This window comes from Podarcis erhardii, assembly GCF_964252035.2.
Source record: "Podarcis erhardii genome assembly, chromosome: 14".
In the NCBI taxonomy this organism is placed as follows: Eukaryota; Metazoa; Chordata; class Lepidosauria; order Squamata; family Lacertidae; genus Podarcis; species Podarcis erhardii.
In genome coordinates this window covers 48209889-48229180 of record NC_138503.1, presented here as the reverse complement: position 1 = coordinate 48229180, position 19292 = coordinate 48209889, and the positions used below count along the sequence as shown (strand labels likewise).

The 19292-nt window shown below is 44.9% G+C and overlaps 2 protein-coding genes across 8 annotated transcripts in view; both read left to right on the top strand.

Moving 5' to 3' along the window:
* The first annotated feature begins 1743 nt into the window (after window positions 1-1743).
* On the top strand, window positions 1744-4912 carry LOC309329555 (chemerin-like receptor 1). 2 transcript variants are annotated; one of them, XM_081840450.1, is made up of 2 exons: window positions 1744-2662; window positions 3124-4912. In XM_081840450.1, the coding sequence occupies exons 1-2, from the start codon at window positions 2359-2361 to the stop codon at window positions 4236-4238; spliced, it is 1419 nt and encodes a 472-aa protein (XP_081696576.1). In that variant the 5' UTR covers window positions 1744-2358; the 3' UTR covers window positions 4239-4912. The 2 variants fall into 2 exon arrangements, with proteins under 2 accessions (XP_081696576.1, XP_081696577.1); XM_081840451.1 differs by lacking the exon at window positions 1744-2662 and having other exon boundaries at window positions 3021-4912.
* A 5721-nt stretch (window positions 4913-10633) lies between these two features.
* Window positions 10634-19292, top strand: part of PRPSAP2 (phosphoribosyl pyrophosphate synthetase associated protein 2) — a 32765-nt gene continuing 24106 nt past the window's right edge. The window contains exons 1-3 of one of the 6 annotated variants that reach the window (XM_081839984.1): window positions 10634-10655; window positions 16912-17029; window positions 18623-18774. In XM_081839984.1, coding sequence (XP_081696110.1) covers window positions 18656-18774 — 119 coding nt within the window. In that variant the 5' untranslated portion in view covers window positions 10634-10655; window positions 16912-17029; window positions 18623-18655. The other 5 variants (XM_081839982.1, XM_081839979.1, XM_081839983.1 and 2 more) reach the window with 5 other exon arrangements.

Here is a 19292-nt window from a genome sequence, read left to right as displayed (position 1 = left end):
TTGTATGTAAGCAGATCCGGGAGCCATTTTGGCAGAAGAGCAGGGTACAAATGCTCTCTCTCTATATATTTATTAAAGACATATTGAGAAGGTGTACCTGAACGTGTGTAGGCTTTTTTAAAAAAGCCTTTTCATTTATTATTTACTAATAGACCGTTTTCCCCAAAGAGGGGCCCTAGTATTAAAATACAAGAAGCAAACGATGGTTGAAACAAAATAACAAGTTTAAATAAAAATAAAACACTAAAAAACTGAACCCAAGAAACAGAACTGAACCCACCAGCAAAAGTAGTGTGTCTTTGGTATTAACATGTTTATTTATTTACATCTCTCCATTCCTACAAGGTGCCCAAGGCAGCATACATGGTTCTGTTCCTCCCTATTTAATCCTCATAACAACTTTATGAAGTAGATTAGGCTGAAAGGGAGTGATTGGCCCAAGGTCACCCAGTGAGCTCTATGGCTGAGCGGGGATTTGAACCCTGGTCTCCCAGGTGCTAGTATGACACACTAACCACTATGCTATATACCCTTGGCAGTTTAAATCAATACATACTTTTGTAGGTACAAGTCTACTTCATCCGATACAAGGTTTTAAAAACCACTCTCCATAACATACAGAAGAGTCCTGCAGACTGCTTTCTTCCCTGAAGAATACCACCTTTCCTCTAGAGAAAAATAAAAAAATGTCGAAACACTGGCAATACCTGGTGACAGGTGAGAACAGCAACAAATAACTCTCAGCCTCCTCCTAGGGAGGATAAGCAGATCAGGTTGACTGCCTAGAGGGCTGCTTCACACGCATTTCCCACCCAGAAAGCATTTCAGTGTAGGAAACAACACACAACATACATGTAACTGTCATATGTGAAGGTCTTATATAGTGAACGGGGTACACATTCCTTAAATAAATCATAAAATCTATTTATCTGGTGACTTTGGAGGTAACATAGCAGAGAGTATAATCAGATTATACCAATCTTAAAAAGCTGGAAAGACTGAATGGAGCTTTTGGGACGCAATTAATCTTCAACATTATGTTTTCACAAAGTTGCCACTTTTTTTCTCCCCACTTGCCTTGCTCCTGTGCTTTTAGAAGTTGGTGGTCACATGAAAAATAAAATTGCAACCCTATGTGTATAAGAGTAAATCTTACAGTGGGACTTACATGTGCCTGAAATTGGGACTCCAGGCAGGCAAAAGATAAATATCTTTCCACTGTTCAGTATCCCATTTTCTAATGTTGTTGGCATCTGTCTGTCTTGAGAGACAATGGAGTGCACTTCTGGGGGTGAAGTTCAAACCACTGTGTTAGCAGCACTGAAGTGACCCCCCTTGGGTGCAACTGTCTTAGGGTGCTCCATCCTGGATTTGCGTAGGGATTACTCCTGAGACTTTTCTTCTCCTGAATACTAATACTATTTTATTATTTTCATTTTATTATTTATACCCCGCCCATCTGGCTGAGAACCCCGCCCCCATCCCACAAGGCCAGGGCCAGATTTAGGTTTGATGAGGCCCTAAGCTACTGAAGGTAAAGGGGCCCTTTCTATGTCCAGCTGTCCTTTGTCAACAACAAATTGCCATTGTTTTTTGTGTTAAATATACGCTATATGGTAATTTACATACTTAATAGGTATCTAAAGCCATTTGCACATAACAAATAGGAGCCTACACAAAACACTGTTGCTGTATGTAGGTTTTATTTTATTTGTTTTTTATCCTATATTTTGGAAATGTACATCAAGTTTTTTTTCCTTTAATTTTTTTGGGGGGTCCCTAGAGAGTGGTGCCGTAAGCTATAGCTTGTTTAGCTTATGTGTAAATCCAGCATTGGACAGTGGAGAATTAGGATCAGAGTTGTCTTTCACCTAGATGGGCTACCTTCGCAGGTTGACAAGCTCCATCTGCCCCTCACTTCCCTCTAAACCATGTGAAGAAACTGCCTACTTGACGATTGGACCCACTATAGGTCTCGCAGCCTGTCTCCTAACACTCAAAGGGTTTGAGACCCATCGGCTCCCCTCACCTGGTTTAGCTGGCCAGTTGAAGCTGTTTCTGAGCTGCGGCCGCTGTCACATGCTTCCAGCTTCCAGGAGCCACAGATGAGAGCTGAGGGGTCTACTAATAAACTACAATTTCCATGATTCTTTGAGAGAAGCTGTGACCGTTTAAAGAGGTATAATACTGCTTTACATGTATAGTACAGCTGAGACTGTCATCTAATCTCCTCACAAACAAATCAGAAGGAATGCTCCTTAAATAGTCAATACCATCTACTCTCCTTGAAAACATACTGCCTGTGACAATGGAGGAAATACACAGCCTTTGTGATTAGTAGTCATTGATTTATCCTTCATGAATTTGTCCAATCCTCTTTTAAAGCCACCCCAGTTGGTGACCAAAATAAAAACATGCCGCATATTACAACTAGTCCAAGGGTTAAATTCCATTAATAGTAGGGGAAGAAGAGGTTGGAATAAATTAGATTCTCAAAATTCCCCTAAACAAAGACGTATGGAAAGAAGAAGGAAAAGATTCAGACCAAGATTATTCACCGCTGGGAAGAACACTCCGTTAAAGTCTTCTAGAGAAAACGTGTTAGATTGCTCCAGGAATTGGAACCAGCAAAGAAATCTGTTGGAAGAGGCAAAAAGAAGGGGTGAGTCTTCCTAATCCCTGTCTTAGCCAGTAGTGTAAAATAAAATAAAATACAATTTTTATGTATTTTTATTAGCAGCTAGAGAGATGGGGGAAAGATATGGTCTGGTGGAACTGGTGTAGTGGCGATAAATTTTATTTAGCTATAATGAAAAAGCCTCAAAAGCTTGCCAAAATAACAACACAAGTAATATATAAATCTGAACGATCAAGGAGCAGAAATATAATATCAAAGCTTGAAAAGATGAACAGCAACGTTTCACCCACTCTAGAAATATTTAGCAGCAAATACCCAAATTTCAATACACTCCTTCTTTAAAAGATCATTGTTTAAGGCCAACCGATTCCAATTTCAGTTGGATTGACGTTGCAGAAACTAACATAGCTAACACTGTATTTTCTTCTCTGATTGGCTTTTCCTGAAGTGTTTATTTTCTCAACTATTTGGATGATTTTTATAAGATTTCAGGAGGATGAATACTTCACTGGGAATGGAGAACAGCTCTTCGTTGACCTTCTGGTCTAATTTGACCTGGTGGCAGGAGAACACCACCTCTTCTCACACCGACCGCTATCTGGGCCTTCAAAAACGCATGCACCTCTTGTCCATAGTGATTTACAGCATTGCTTGTCTCCTCGGGGTGACCGGGAACGGCCTAGTGATCTGGATTGCAGGCTTCAAGATGAAGAAGACGGTGAACGTAGTCTGGTTTCTCAACCTGGCCATTGCGGATTTCGTCTTCACATTTTTTCTGCCCTTCAGCATCGCCTACACATCTCTGGGCTTCCACTGGCCTTTTGGGAAACTTCTGTGCAAGCTGAACAGCACCATCGCCTTCCTGAACATGTTTGCCAGTGTCTTCCTCTTAATGATCATTAGCATGGATCGGTGTGCTCTGGTCGTCTACCCAGTGTGGTCCAGAAACTACCGAACCACAAAGCTGGCATATGGCATCGCTCTGGTGACATGGGTCACAGCTTTCATCATCAGCTCTCCGTACCTCATTTTTCGAGACACCGCAACAAGCTCCAGGAACGTCACCAGCTGCTTCAATAACTTTGCTCTGTCCGACAATTACAATACCGAGGAGACCCGAAGGCTTTGGAGGATGAGGCACAAAGCTATGATCATATCCAGGTTCCTGTTTGGTTTCCTCTTTCCCTTCACCGTGATCCTGGTCTGCTACAGCATCGTGGCAGTCAGGATGAAACGGAGACGTCTAACCAAGTCCACCAAACCTTTCAGGATCATCATAGCTGTGACAGTGTCGTTTTTCATCTGCTATTTCCCGTATCACATCTTCTCCTTGCTAGAGATGTCCAAGGGTTCTGCAAATCATGAACTCAAGATGGCTTTGTTCTTGGGAATCCCTTTGGCCTCCAGTTTGGCGTTCTTCAACAGTTGCATCAACCCCATCCTTTATGTGTTTGTAGGGCAGAAGAAGTTCCGTCAGTCGGTAATCGTGGCCTTTGAGGGGGCTTTTGGAGAGGATTTTATCCTGTCTCTATCCAGCAAGAGAAAATCTAGATCCATCTCTCAGGCAGAGATTCAGGTGACTTCTGAAGTCAGTAGATGATTGGAAGACATCTGCTGCCAATTAACCACAAAGGGCCATTATTCAATCAGTCCTTGTTTATGTTTCATATGTACTTCCATGCACACAAACTCACTGGGGTCTTCTTGATTTTGCTGGGTTTCCACAATTTGGAATCACATTGCCCTTTCTTTGGCAAAACAGTTACTAGCATAAGTGGTTACTGTGCATATGACTCCTCCAAATAATGTTTTCTAGAGGCATTTCCAGACTGTTGCTAGTTTGCAAGTGGGATTCAAGTGCATACCACAAATTCAGGTTCTGCAATTAAAGCTGTTTTGATGTTCTTGCTTAACAAACCTGCTTTTCCCTTCCCACTAAAAAATAATTTTTAAACTTCTTGCCATAAGGAAAGCGATGGAGATAAAGCACTGCAAATTTTGGGTTAGCAATTGCTTGATACAGCATCGTATAACTTCCCCCAAAACAAATCAGAATGAATGCTCGGTAAAAAGTCAGTATGACCTCCTTGAAAACTTTGTGCAAATGTATCAGAATGAATGCTCACTATTATTTAATATTTTATTTTGTCTTAATAAAGGTATTGCCTTAATGTGGATTTTTTTTCTTAATGGATCAACACAACAGCCTATGATTTTCTTTTTCTTATGGCTTCTTCAAATGGTTGCAACCAGTGGATGGATACCCCAATGGCTTTGCAGAGGGCAGGGCCGTAGATCAGTGGCAGAAAATCTACCTTTCATGCAGAAGGTTCCATGTTCAATCCCCGTCATCTCCAAGCAGGGCCGAGACTCCCTGACTGAAACCCCCGAAGAGCTGCTGCCAGTCAGTGTAGACAGTACCATGCAAGATGGACCAATGATCTGATAAGGCAGCTTCCTAGATTCCATTATCCTGCAAATCCCATTCACAGACAATAGTGTCATAGTTAATGTATTGTTCACACCACCCAAATCTTTGAGTGGTACGAGAGTCCAGGGGTTCCAGGCACTTACTCAGGGTTTGTGTTTTCTTTGGAATGAGGTATAGCAGAGACCAGTGGCGTAGCGTGGGGGGTGCAGGGGGGGCCCAGCCGCACCGGGCGCAACATTTGGGCCCACTCGCAGCTCTCTGCCCCTACCTGGCTCACTCACTCTCTCTCACTGCAGTGCTGGCTGTGCCAGGCGTGTGTTGCGGTGCGGAGCGGAGAGAGAGCGAGGGAGGGAGGGACTATCTGGGGGAGGGACAGTGCAGCGGCTGCCCAGCGCAGCGCTGAGCACGGGAGAGAACCACACCCGACCAGCCCAAGCAGCAGCAAGAAGAAGCTGGCAGCGGCGGCAGGTTAGGGGTTAGGGGCGCAAATTACTTGCCTTGCCCTGGGTTAGGGGCACAAATTACTTGCCTTGCCCCGGGTTAGGGGGCACAAATTACTTGCCTTGCCCCGGGTTAGGGGGCGCAAATTATTTGCCTTGCCCCGGGTGCTGACAACCCACACTACGCCGCTGGCAGAGACTGTGGTGTCTTTAGGATATATGGGGTATTTAGACATATATACAACCTGACAGAGGGGTTCACAGCATTAACACCCCAAGAGGTCTTGCCACAGCCTTGGATTCCAAAGAAACCAGGCGCAGCTGTGTCTCCCAACTACCTAACCTGCAGCCTGCCATCACTCAGCACTCAACTTTGCCCTGTTTTTCTAACTATCAGCAAGTTGAGGGAGGGAGGGGGACATCCATTTGCCATCTGGCACAGAGCCACTTACTTTGCTACATTAATACCATATACTTAATGACCATTACGTCACCAGGAAGCTAGCCTGGCTATTCCAGGAATTGAATCTGTGCTGGATCCTGAAATTAGAAGCAGAGGTAAGGCATACAGCTTACCCACCCCCCGAAACTCATAACAGTATATTACTATAACCCTTGAAAGTACCATTTAGTTGCGTCTCTCATTTGTTGGTTCGAAGAAGAAACACACCTGTACATTTGTTAAATACGTAACAATCTTTTAACAAACAGCTGAATTTCTCATTGGTGATGACAAACATATTAAGCTGCAACCCAACCTATCACTATATTCTGGAGCAAGCGATCACTATTTTCTTTAATTGTTACTGTAATCTAGGATTTTTATTAAGGGGATGATAATGGTTTCAAAGAGGATAGAATATAAGAAAGAGAGGAAGAGTGGTAAATGAATTTTGTTGGGGGGGAGGGATACAATTAAAATACTTGGGTCTCCTATTGCTGTGATAGGGATTTCTGTCCCTAACATTTCCAGGTAAGTCTGGAAAGGTCCCTTGCCCGAAACCTTCGTGAGATGATATCAGCCAAGGTATAGACCATTTTGAGCTAGCTAGACAGACTAGGATAAGGCAGATTTCTATGTTCCTAAAGACAGCTCCAGAGAAATTCCTTTTCTTGCTTCCCTTGTGCAACTCATCTTTCAAGGTCTTTTAAACTTTAACATATGACTTTGAAAGGGGTGTGGAGTGGGTGGGAAGGCTTTCACAAAGCTCGGGGCAATTTTGTCCTGCAAAGCTGTTTGCAGTTCTTGAGAAACCGTGTTCAGTCCTGATGACTGGGAAAGTTGGCAGGAGCCTGAAGATGGGAGTGGTGGTGGGGCGTTCCCAGAGGTTGGCCTTTGAGAGGATAGACTAGTAGTGTATGAAAAGGAGGGCCACATGCAGCAGCGGCTGGTGCCCCTTGATTGGGTGGAAAGCAGTGAGGCCAACTAAACTTGGAGCCAGAGCCAATGACAGGGGGAGCCCTCCAATTCTAGATCTGCCCTCATCTCGTGGTGGTTCGTACCCACCGGGACTGGTGGGTGAAAGGCAGGGACAGCAGGGAAAGCTATCGCTCATGGCAGACAGAGTCAACTAATTCTAGTTTTGTCCCCATCTTCCTCTATGTTGTGCAGAGCACAACAACATGTGTGCTGGTCCCGTAGGTTACCCAAGAGGCGAGGTCCAAGTCCAGTTCGTGGTCAAAGGTGTAACATGGAGGCAGTCTGTAGTAGCTGAAGCTGGGTGCAGGGCAGGGAGTCAGGTGAAGCCAGGAACAGGCTTGCAAGCAGGAAGCCAGGGCAGGTCAGGAGCTCAGTCAGGAACTAGCAACCAACTATGTTGCTCCCACAACTTGGGACTGGGGCTGACTGGCTTTTATCTGCCCCGAGGCATGGGGCGGCCCCAATCCCCTCCTGCGGGAACTTAGTTCCCTCCACCTCTCTGTCCTGAGCCTCTGTAGCTCAGGAGAGGCTGGAGGGTTACTGGACCCAGAGGCAACCTCAGCTTCCCCTGATGGGGCAGAGAGTGGAGCACTTGCAGGCAATGGGTCCTCCATCACCTCAGGAGCCAGAGCAGACTCAGCTGGTGCCTGCACCTGAGGACCCAGCACAGGTGAGGACCCTTCAGGCTCATGCCCCAGCCCCGGCTCAGCTGGTTCTGGAGGTGGGGAATCCTATGCAGGCTGGGATCCTGCAGGTTCAACATCTGAGTCCGAATCCCAGGCCATGACAGCATGAGACTCTTGATCTGAGGGTCATGGGTTCGAGGCCCAAGTTGGATGATAGATTCCTGAGCTGCAGGGCGTTGGACCCACATGGCCCCTACCAACTCTACGGTTCTGCGAGTTCTGCAAAACCAGCAACAAGACTAAAGAGGAGGGAGTAGTGTCACCGCCTGCACTGGTTGTAAGCAAGAAGGCAGACAGGTGGAGCCTGGCTGAGGGAAGTGTGAGGTTGGTGGGGCACTGCCAGCCTCTGCTGTCTCCATCTCCCTTCCTCCCAAGTTCTACAAGGGTGAAACTGAGACGGAGGAGGAAGAAGCTGACAGCCAGGGGAACCTCTTGGGATGGATGAAAGAAGGAGGGGCTGGCTAAGGGCAGACTGAAGCTGGTGGGGTAGGGCCCCATTCAGTGTGGTGTAGTGGTTAAGAGCGGTAGTCTCGTAATCTGGGGAACTGGGTTTGCGTCTCCGCTCCTCCACATGCAGCTGCTGGGTGACCTTGGGCTAGTCACACTTCTCTGAAGTCTCTCAGCCCCACTCACCTCACAGAGTGTTTGTTGTGGGGGAGGAAGGGAAAGGAGAATGTTAGCCGCTTTGAGACTCCTTAAAGGGAGTGAAAGGCGGGATAACAAATCCAAACTCCTCTTCTTCTTCTTCTTCTTCTTCTTCTTCTTCTTCTTCTTCACCCTAAAGGACCACCTTCCACCAGCCACAGGGGTGCGTCAAACCACTCGGTGTCTGTAAAAAGCAAGCATCAGTAGAGGCGAGCATGCGAGGAAAGATACTCTGCCAGAAGGACAGAAAGACTGAGTGGCGATTTTTGATGCGCATGGCAGGTCTGCTGAATCCTGCAGCTTCCATGCATTGCTCCACAATAAATGTGTGGCCGCGTTACTCAATTGCTGCAGAGGACCCAGACGTCTTTGCTCAAGGGAAATCAAATTTCCCCAGCATTCAAACCGTGGTTGCACAATTGTTATTGACACAGTCAGGATTTGTTCAGTAAATTCACCAAGCATTCTCTTCTCTTCTCTCTCTTCCTACCTGAAAGTAGTTCCTATAAATACTGAGTGAACTGAATATGATTTAAGTTCCTTCTGTAGTGGAATTTTAGGCCATTTTAAATTCAATTCTGTTTTAATTTTAATTCAGTGTTTCATCACACTTAAATCTCTGTTTGACTGTGGTCATTGCATTTACCATTTTTACCTATCTAAGAAGTGACCCCACTGTTTAAGCTTTTCCATTGTTACACCACCCCCCCCCGCAAATTATTCACACGATATTCTGTTTGTGTTTCAATGTTTTATTAAGTATATTTTATACTTCAGCAGAGCAGATTGTAAAATTCTGAAGACTGAAAAAAAAGCTGATGACCACATGAATGAATTGTGAATTGAACTGGAATGGAGTTAGTTCCCATTTGGAGGGGGCAAACTGGAACTGGAACTAATTCATTTTTGGAGGGAGTAAACTGGAACTAGCTCCTTTTTAAAATGAACTTTCCAAGCACTGTATCTTCAACTTCCAGAAAAGTACTTAAAGAAGCGTATACAACTGACAGATTAATGAATTAATCAATCTATCCAAGTGTTACTGGGAACACACCCACCCACCCACCCACCCCTGAACTACTTGGAACACAGATGAAACTGAACATCAGGTCTATAGCACCATAATCCATTTCTTAACAACAACTCTGTCATATTATCTAGTCATATTATCTATTTTAGCTGCATCCTGACCAATTCCTTTCTATGTGTCTTCTCTACAATTCAGTTTGCAGCTGAATGCTTTTAAACAACCCACTTCTGGGCAGAGTTAACTGGCAGCAATTGCAAAAACAAACAGTGGGATGGAAAATTGATTTTCTTTTTCTCCATAGAGCTGCAAGGTTCAATACAGGACAGAGCTTCTGGGGTCTGTCTTGTATTTGCACAGAATGAAAAAGTGCTATGACTTCATGCAAACATCTTCAAGGCTGGTAATTGCTTGGGATCAGTGATGAATGCAGCCTGCTCTGTTGGGGTGGCAAATGGATCAGGACCAGAGGAGGCAGCGTTTCTGGACAGAAACAATGATGGACAGAGCCAGCCTAAGGCATTTTGCTGCCAGAGGAAAAGGACAAGATCTCTCTCACAGTCTACAGACCAAAGCAGAGTGGGCTGGCAGTCAAATTTTACTTCCATGCTAGCATAGGTGCCAACTCCCTGGGACCTTGGGCACCCACAAAATTCCCCATGAAGGCGCCAGGCACCCACAAATTTTGGTGCCAGGGCCATGCACGCTGCATGGCACCCACGGCTATGGGCACCCACAGCTGTGGGGCCAAGCTGCTCTGCCTCAAATATAAAATATAATTAAGAAAACATTGAAACACACACAGAATATCGTGTGAATAATTTGCGGCAGGGGGGCGTGTAGCAATTGAAGAGCTTAAACACGATATTAAGTAGGGTTACTTCTTAGATAGGTAAAAATGGTAAATGCAATGACCACAATCAAACAGAGATTTAAGAGTGATGAAACATTGAATTTAAATTAAAATAGAATAGAATTTAAAATGACCTAAAATTCCAATGCAGAAGGATCAGTTCACTCTGTATTTATAGGAACTACTTTCAGGTGGGAAGAGAGAGAAAAGAAGAGAATGTTTGGTGAATTTACTGAACAAATCCAGGCAGTGTCAATAACAATTGTGCCAAGAATCCTAACAAATGCGCCCGCGAGCTGCATATTAGTTCAGGGCATGCATGACAAAGCTGTGCAACGCTCTTCGATTTCCTACAGAAGGAGCTCAGCAGAAGCAGCGCTAAGCATCTTCCGCCTGAGGCAAGCGCCTCACTCTGCCTAACGGTACAGTGGAGGCCAGTCAATTGTGTGGAGAAACGTAGTGGAGTTTCCTTTCTGACTCACCCCCAGCAAACACACATTCATGATTGGGGAGATGTAGGAAAAACGGCTGCAAGCCAGCAATTCCTCCTCCTCCTCTGTCTGTTGTTGCACTAGGCATAAAAGCTGGGAAAAGGGAGAGATGCTACACATACGTGTTTGGTGGGGTTGTGAGGAAGCGCATGTTGGGGAGGGGAAGATGCTGAATACATGTGAGGAATGGCAAGGCTTGAGGGGTAAAGACGCACTTATTTGAGAGGTTGCAAGGAAGGGCAAGCATTGATGCCAAAACGCATGTTTGGTGGGTCGTGTGTAAGGGCAAACATCAAGGGTAGTCTTGGTAGTAATAAGGGTTGAAGAGTGATGCATATTTGAGATAAGTATAGAACTTTGATGACTCTGGCAGGGTTGGAACAACTCTAACAGTGTTTGGCAAATATGTAAAGGAGATAAAACACGTAACTTTAGAAATTATCTGATACCAATGAAGTGAAGGGAAGTCCGAGGCTCGGCAGAGCCCAAAATAACTGTGTACTATATATATATAAACAAAACAAAACAAATTCCTTCCAGTAGCACCTTAAAGACCAACTAAGTCAGTTCTTGGTATGAGCTTTCGTGTGCATGCACACTTCTTCAGATACACTCATATATATATATATATATGATTCTTGTAACAGCTATGTTATATGCAACTTATGTAATCTAGACTGTATATATGTATAATCAATGGAAAACCAATAAAAATTTATATGGGAAAAAAAAAGAAGAGTGATGCATATTTGGTGGCTGTGAGGAAAGGCGGGCATTGATGGCTGTGTGTGTGAACAGTCACCAAACACGCGTGTTGTGCTGTGTGTGAAGAGACGCCAAACACACGTGTTGTGAGGGTCCTAAGGAAGGGTAAGCAGGAGAGACGCTGAACACACGGGTGGTGAGGAAGGGTGGGCGTTGAGGCCTTTATGTGTGTGTGCGAAGAGGCGCCAGCCACACACGACCTGAGGGCTGCGCGAGGAAGGGCCAGCTCTGAGGCGTCGGAACGAGCGTGCTCGGCGCGTCGTGAGGAAGGCCAGAACAACCCGCGTGTCGCGGAGAGCCGAGAACACGCACCGCGCTGAGGGAGGCGGCCATTAAGGGGAGCCAGAGGCAAGGAGGGAGGGGGGGGGTCGTTCAACACGCGCGCGCTCGTGTGAACGGGGGTCTGAGGCTGGCGGCGAGAGCCTCGCGCGGCCGCTCCGCCCACCCTCAGGCCTTTTCATCCCCGCCGCCATTTTGCAGCTGGACGGAGTTGGCCGGGTGGTGCGCCGCGGCGGGAGCAGGAGAGCCTCCGACAGGGACGGGCCTGCTCGAGCCAAGACCCCGCGGCCTCAGTCTGCCCTGAGCCCAGGAGGCAGGTGGGCGGGCGGGAGGGAGGGAGCGGCGGGGTCCGCGGAGGTGGCTGCGCCGGCCAGGTCCTCCTCCTCCATCCCTCCATCCTCCTCCCCGCGTGGCTCCTCCTTCGCCTTCTCCCTTCTCCCGCAATTCCCTGGGGGTCGCGGGGGGGTGGGGAGCGCCTTTGTGTGGGTGGGGTGGTCGTGGGTGCTCTCCATCTTTTGGGGTGCGGGTGGGGGGAGGAGGAGGGTCCTCCTCGCCTGCCACGTTGTGCTGGGATTTTTATAGATCGATCTATCTATCATCTATCTATCATAATATATTTATCTATAATAATATATAATATAAAGATATAGACAGCTTTGCTGTGTCTAACCAGGTGGCAGCAAAAAAAACCCCCAACTACTGTAATTATTATTATTTTTAACAGCAGGGGCAATTAGAATTAAGATCTATTAATTTGATTATTGATGGCACCCTCCAGAATGTATTTTTTGCCTAGGTAAGTTTCTACCTCTGGTCTTCGGTGCATTGGTGTTTTTTACTTTATCGCTACGGCCAGTGGCTGATGTCGATCAAGGCTCTTTTGATCCTGCGTGCGATGTGCGCGCAATATAATGTGTGTATATACGCACACGCGCGCACGTGTCTGGGGCGGGAAGAGCGCGAACACATTTATATCGATCCCTTTGGTGCTCTGTATTTTTAAGCACTCTTCATTAGCGCTGCTTCCGGGGCGTTTATTATTTGGCAGGAGTTTGTACAGTATTCGCTGCCGGTTTGTGGTCGGAGATGCTCGGGCTGCTCCTTCTGTTTTGCGATGGCCATTAGAGCCGCGGACAAATGAAATCGGGTCGCCATCGCCTGTAGGTTTGTATACATATGCACACTTTTATAGAGATAGCGATATATGTGTGCGAGAGTACACGCTCAGATTTGTGCGTGTGTATCTGCGTGGATAATAGCTTGCATGTATACACTCCTATATGTTATGCTCCGTGTATGTCTATATAATAATGATAATAATTTTCATTATTTGTTTCCTGCCCATCCGACCGGGTTGCGCTGTGTATCTGCATGTGTTTAAACATATTTAAGCTATCAGCCGTTCAGATCCATCACCAGAAACTTAACTTGAGCTTTGCATCAAACCTAACAGATCCTCCTCAGTCTAAAGCAGCAATATTTAGATATTGAATTGCAGTCGCTCGCTTTTGGAGAGGAGGAGGTGACTGAATGTTATAAACTGCCTTGAAGCATTGCATTTGGAGGCTGGGTTAAAAATAGATTTACAGTAGTTCAATGAAAATGTGTATATGGGAGTGTCAGTGTAGAGGGAGTGGTTTTGTGCCCCTCCATCACACCAGGTGTTTTTATGTGTGTGTGTGCAATGACCTTTCCCTGCTTCTAAGGCAACCACCCTCTTTTTGATTATTTATGTGATTATTTAATTTCTATACCACTTAGTATATTAAATATATATCTAAGCAGTGTACAGAACACTGAAGCAACAACAACAACTTAAACAAAATATTACAAAAATGCAGTTACATATAAAAACGTTACAATAGTCCAAAGTTACTAATATATACAAATCAGTCACTTTCCACTTGATGGAGGTTGTTGTTGTTGTTAAATAAATACCTGTTATTTTGCAATTTGCATTGGGGTGCTTGCATGCTCACAGACCCTAAATCTTTATCTGCTTAAAGCAACACTTAATAAGACAAAAACAAACCCTGACGTGAGGAAGGGCAAGGTTTCATTAGAGGGAGCAGAAAAGGGGGAGTGGGTTGTTTGTCTCCAATCTTCACATCATGCGTTTCACATTATGTGTGGAGGGAGGAATAAGAGCTTTTCCATGTGCTCAGAGAGACATTGACATACACATTCAGCACATTTTCCCCAGGGCTGGGTATAAGGCCTTCTTCACTCCTCTGTTGTTGTTGTTTTTTTATAAAAAATAATTTGATTTTAGATGGGGGGGGGCAATCTCCCCACCATCATCAGGCAAAATTGTGATGCTGTCAATTTCTCCACCCCTACCTCTTTCCATGCTGAACCCCCCCCCCCCCAGCTCTGTCGCAAAGGCAAATACAATTACTCTTCGTGTTTTCTTATGATATACACAAGTGTGTGACATTACTGGATTTTAACGCACATACACAAACACATGGAAGGTAAGCTTTGGAGGGGTGTGGCGAGAAACAATTTAAACTGATGTTTCCTGAGTTTTTTAAAGTACGTAGAGGTTCCCCCAGCTTAGGCCACTGGAGTGAAAAAGGGTTTGCTGATCATCTGGAAAAATAGGTGGGATGAGTTTTTCTTAAGCACACACTCTTCCCATCCTCTATTTATAAGAGAGAACTAGGGGGGGGGTGTCTTTTCCTCCATATTCGCTAACCTTCATGCCTCTCCTTTCCTCCCCAACCTGCAACTAATTGGGTAGATCTTTATTCAGTATTCACCTCTGTCCTTTAGCAAGGCTACAGAAAGCAGGAGTGAACTTCTTGTTGCTCATTTCGAGTGGTGCTGGAATGAATGCACGATGTTGATCCCCTGGGCTGATGTGTTTGGTTCATCTCCATTATACTCATCCTTTCAGCCGCACGGTAACAATGGCGGAGGCCCTAATGCGCAGAAGCTCTAACTGGGAAGCTTTATCCTTTGGGAATTTTGTGTGTGTGTGTGTCTCCCCCCTTCCTGCTGCCCATCTCCCTTCAACTGCTGAATGCCTTTGTGGTCCAGAACCTATCAGGACCTCCAAAGCTCTTAATGGATAGGATTTAGTCCAGCAAAGTCGTTTGCTCTGTGCGCTAAGGGTGTGGTATGTAACTGTAGCCAAAGCACCATAACAGTGAGAATTGGCTTTCTGTGGTGCTGCTTGCTCTTATGGGCTTGTGAAGCAGAGTGCAAATTATTCCCACTGGTCTAGTTTGTGTGCGGTAATTCAGAACCAAATCCCAAGAGAGAGAGACTGTGTAAAATGCACCCCTAAGCCTTTCTCTGTTTTCCCTGTTGTTGGTAAAGCTGTGCAGTGCTTGTTTTGCTTCCCTTAGGTAGAACACAATGGATGCTCTCTGTCTATTCCTTCTGAACCGTAATGTGGTCTTTATTTGTGCTATAATGAGCTAATGGATATTTACGGAGCCTACATGCGCTCTGGTTTTGGTCTAGGTTCAGAAAAAGATCGACGCTTTGCTCAAATTCGTTCATAGAGTACTTGCTGAATTTGGGCTGCATTTCTATGTCTTAGTTTCGGACAGTGTTCGAAACTCCCATTATTCTAGGCGCATTTTGCGACAGGGAATTTCATTAGCGCAAGCAGTCTCTGAGCTCTGGGTGCAGTACTGCGCTTATGATTTCAGATTAAAACTGCAGAGTGGAAGGAAAGGAGAACCTTTTTCTGCCTACCCACTTCTAGTTGCTCTCTGAAGACTGGAGAAGAGACCTCTTAAGAATAGAGGGAGGGTGGGTAGGGGAAGGAATAGACTTTGTGAAAAGTGAACATAATGCTTTAGCTGCAGTTCATTCATTTTCAGCTTTGTATTCTTGTTTTAAACAAATCGCACCTAGACATTCCGCTGTTGCGCCCACAGCCTAGGTTTAATGTGCCATTTAGCTCCTAGCTTTCGTATCTCAAGTTTCTAAAACTAGTTTTGGGATTTTCTCATTCTGAGCAGGCAAAGTTCCATGCCTGGCATCAGTAGAAGTTCCCCACATGTGCTTTAGAATGTTAATGATGCCTATAATTCGATCCTTACAGTGGATAAGTGTTCCTTGGGCGTGTCATTGGTTTGTAGTGAATGAGGTTGTTTGAAGGCCTTCTGCTGTACACTGGGTTTGAGCCCCAACCCACAGGTCACCAAGCAAATGTGCCTGTGGGCACATTTGGATCTTTTAGTTAGTATGGCCTCTCTGCCCCCAGATCAGTGCTTCCCACTGCCCCACGCGCGCGCGCGCGCACACACACACACACACAGCGCCAAGACCTCACTTTTCCAAGGTATCTGGAAAAGCGTGGCAATGCTAGCTGGGGCTGATGGCAGTTGTAGGCTAATACATCTGGGGTGCACCAGGTTGGTGGTTGCTGCGTTAGTGAATGATCACAAGAGAAAACTTTTGCTTGTTTGGATTGTGGTTTTCCTGTCTTCGCTGTGCTGAATTTTCTGCTTGCCTTCTATTTTGAAAAGGCAGCCTCTGCTTTTGACAGTGCGTGCTTGATCGTGTTGTTAGTTAATTCAATGTCTTTTAAACAATAATTTGTAACATTTCTTCCTTCAAAAAGAGCTAATCTGAAATGGGCATGGTTTATATCAATGAGAATGTGGTGGGATGGTAGAGGCTCTGCTACAAGTGAGATTTGCCCACCCTCCTTTCGGCTGTGAAATTCCACTATGTCTGGACGAATAGAATGTGGTCTGTTTGCAGAGGCTGGGAGAAGATTTTTTAATAACGGTGTTGCCCAGTATTAGTCACAACTATGACTAACAGTATTTTTATAGATGCCACCCTCCAAAAACAGGAGAAAGCACCATTCTTGACTGTAGTCTATATGTACCACGTTGCTCTTTCTCTTTGATTGTGTGACACATTCTTGAAAGATAGCTGATAGTAGATAGAATTTTTTCTTTTTCTTAGCTATATATCTGCATTGGAGCTTGGATGAAGGGACAGGTGTTTATTTTTTAATAGGCAAATGGCAATGATTTGGCACTTTTTCTGGTTAATACGTAATCAAATCATTGCATATTGTTTAATACCGATGACTGAAGTCCTATTTCTCGGTTTCATTAGAGTCCCAAACGTATAGTTTTCAAAAGGTGCAGCAAAGGGTGTTTGTTCTTATTTTTGCAAAATAAAGACCACTGGGATAATCTTTACCATCTGCTCTTACTTCCCGTATCGCTTAATGGTTATATTCTCTCCTCTGTTTCCACAGGTAATTTTTTTGAAAGGATGCTAGTGGCATTGTCCTCAGGAGGAGAGTAAAGTGCAAGAGAGCTTCAGCTCTGTGTGCCAACTTCGCACAGCTCTTTTCTCAGCCGCAACCTTTATTTGTAAGTGCTTTCTCTAAGAACATTAATCAGACCTGGGCGCTGGCTTATATTAGCAAAACTGTCAGAGGTGGTTGGTATCAAGAGTTACCCTGAACCAACAGCCTTTTGTTTAAGATAGATAAGGCATCAGGGCTGGAACTGGGAGCAAGCTCTGTTTTTTGTTTAAGGCAGGGGTGAGGTAATCCTTCTTTGCTAAAGGGCCATACTTATTTGTGTGTGGGGGGGGGACCTTCTGGGAGCCACATGGGCAGGGCCGGAAGCAAAAGTGATCTGAGCCATGGATGCAACTCTTACCTTTATAGGGTAGGCGGTGATCTAAACCACTGAGCCTCTTGGGCTTGCCAATCTGAAGGTTGGCAGTTCGAATCCCTGCTACGGAGTGAGCTCCCGCTGCTCTGTCCCAGCTCCTGCCAACCTAGCAGTTTGAAAGCACACCAGTGCAAGTAGATAAATAGGTCCCACTGCGGCAGTAAGGTAAACAGTGTTTCTGTGCGCTCTGGCTTCCATCACGGTGTTCCATTGTGCCACAAGCAGTTTAGTCATCCTGGCCACATGACCTGGAATGTGGACAAACACCGGCTCCCTCGGCCTGAAAAGCTAGATGAGTGCCACAACCCCATAGTTGCCTTTGACTGGACTTAACTGTCCAGGGGTCATTTACTTTTTTTAAAAATAAAACTTTATTCCAGTTATGCAATAATTGGAACATTCTATACACACCATCATTCATCCAGGTATGAAAGAGGCAATATTCAATACTCAGTGTTCAAGGGCACATTCCAACCAGGCAAAAAAATGAGGGCCGAGAGCAAAGCTAGGGAGGGGTGTGGTTTGGGAAAGGCGATATTTTATTTTTATTTTATTTTATTTTATTTTATTTTATTTTATTTTATTTTATTTTATTTATACCCTGCCCATCTGGCGGGTTTAACCAGCCACTCTGGGCATCTTACAACTTATATAAAACATAGTAAAATATCAAACATTAAAAACTTCCCAATACAGGTCTGCCTTCACATGTTTTCTAAATGAAGAAACCTGGAGAGTCACATTTGCTTCCCCATAGAATCATAGAATCAGACCAAGGCATCTCAGTCACACATAACTGTCTTCACTACTATAGGTCCCTGTGTTCTCGCATGAAATTGAATTCTCACTTCTGCACACCGTTTTTATTGTACGTTCATAAATCACCATGAGATAAATGTGAAAGTTGATTCATAAATAATATATAATAGTTGCAAATAAATCAGGAAGAAAAGTCCAGCCTGCTATTTTACTTTTAACAGCATCTTGATGTCCAGAAACCAGCAGACAAAACTTTTGTCACAGTGTGGATGTGGGTGTTGCCACCTATTCACGCCAAGTTGCAGTTGTAAGTACAGCTGCAGTTTCGGGTTGATAAGCTGGCAACCCTAGTGGTAGTCTGATCATTGCTGAATGGGGCGAGATGTCTTAAGTTCCTTCAGATTGGTACTTGAAGGGTTGCACAGCATGGGCAGAGGATACAAGGGTGGCAGAAAATATTGAAAATTGGGTCTTCATGCTCCACGTTGCTTATTTAGAGCTAATGTGCTTTTGATCTTCTTGCAGTATTTTAAAAGTGGGAAGACAAAGGAGGATTTGATGTTTTGTGTGGCACCCAATGGTACAGGATCCATCATGAATATAACGAAGGGTGGGCTGGTGCTATTTTCAGCCAATTCCAACCCATCGTGCATGGAACTATCAAAGAAAATTGCCGAGTAAGTAACAGCCGCTGTATTTTTCTTCCTAAGCACTCTGTGCTGCCTCTGTTTCAATGTGGGGTGTTGGGTCTGGCTGGTATGAGCGTAATGTACGACTCTCAGCAAGATTATATTGTCAAGTTACTTAGTAATGTCTCACTGCCGTTTTTGCCAAGAGAAAGTTACATTTAAAGGTGCAGGGTTAGTATAATGCAGGCTTTGTTCTAACATGATAAACCCACATATGATAAACCCACGTATTAAAGTCTGCTGGTCTTAAAGCATTACCTAATATATATATATCTGGCTTTCCTAGCCGGGAAGTTTAAGATAAAGGTGGTCTGAGGATTATCACTGGGTCCTGGTGCACCTCTTAGATAGCCCCTGCAACCCCTCACACCAAAAGCAAGTTTGAGGTTTATGATGCTTCTGTTACGTGCTGAAGAGGCTAGCCATCTTTTGGTGTAGATTTCAAAGTCTGAACTGAAGATTAGCTTGCCTCTTCAGCAGTAGTTCAGTGGAAACTCAAAATAATG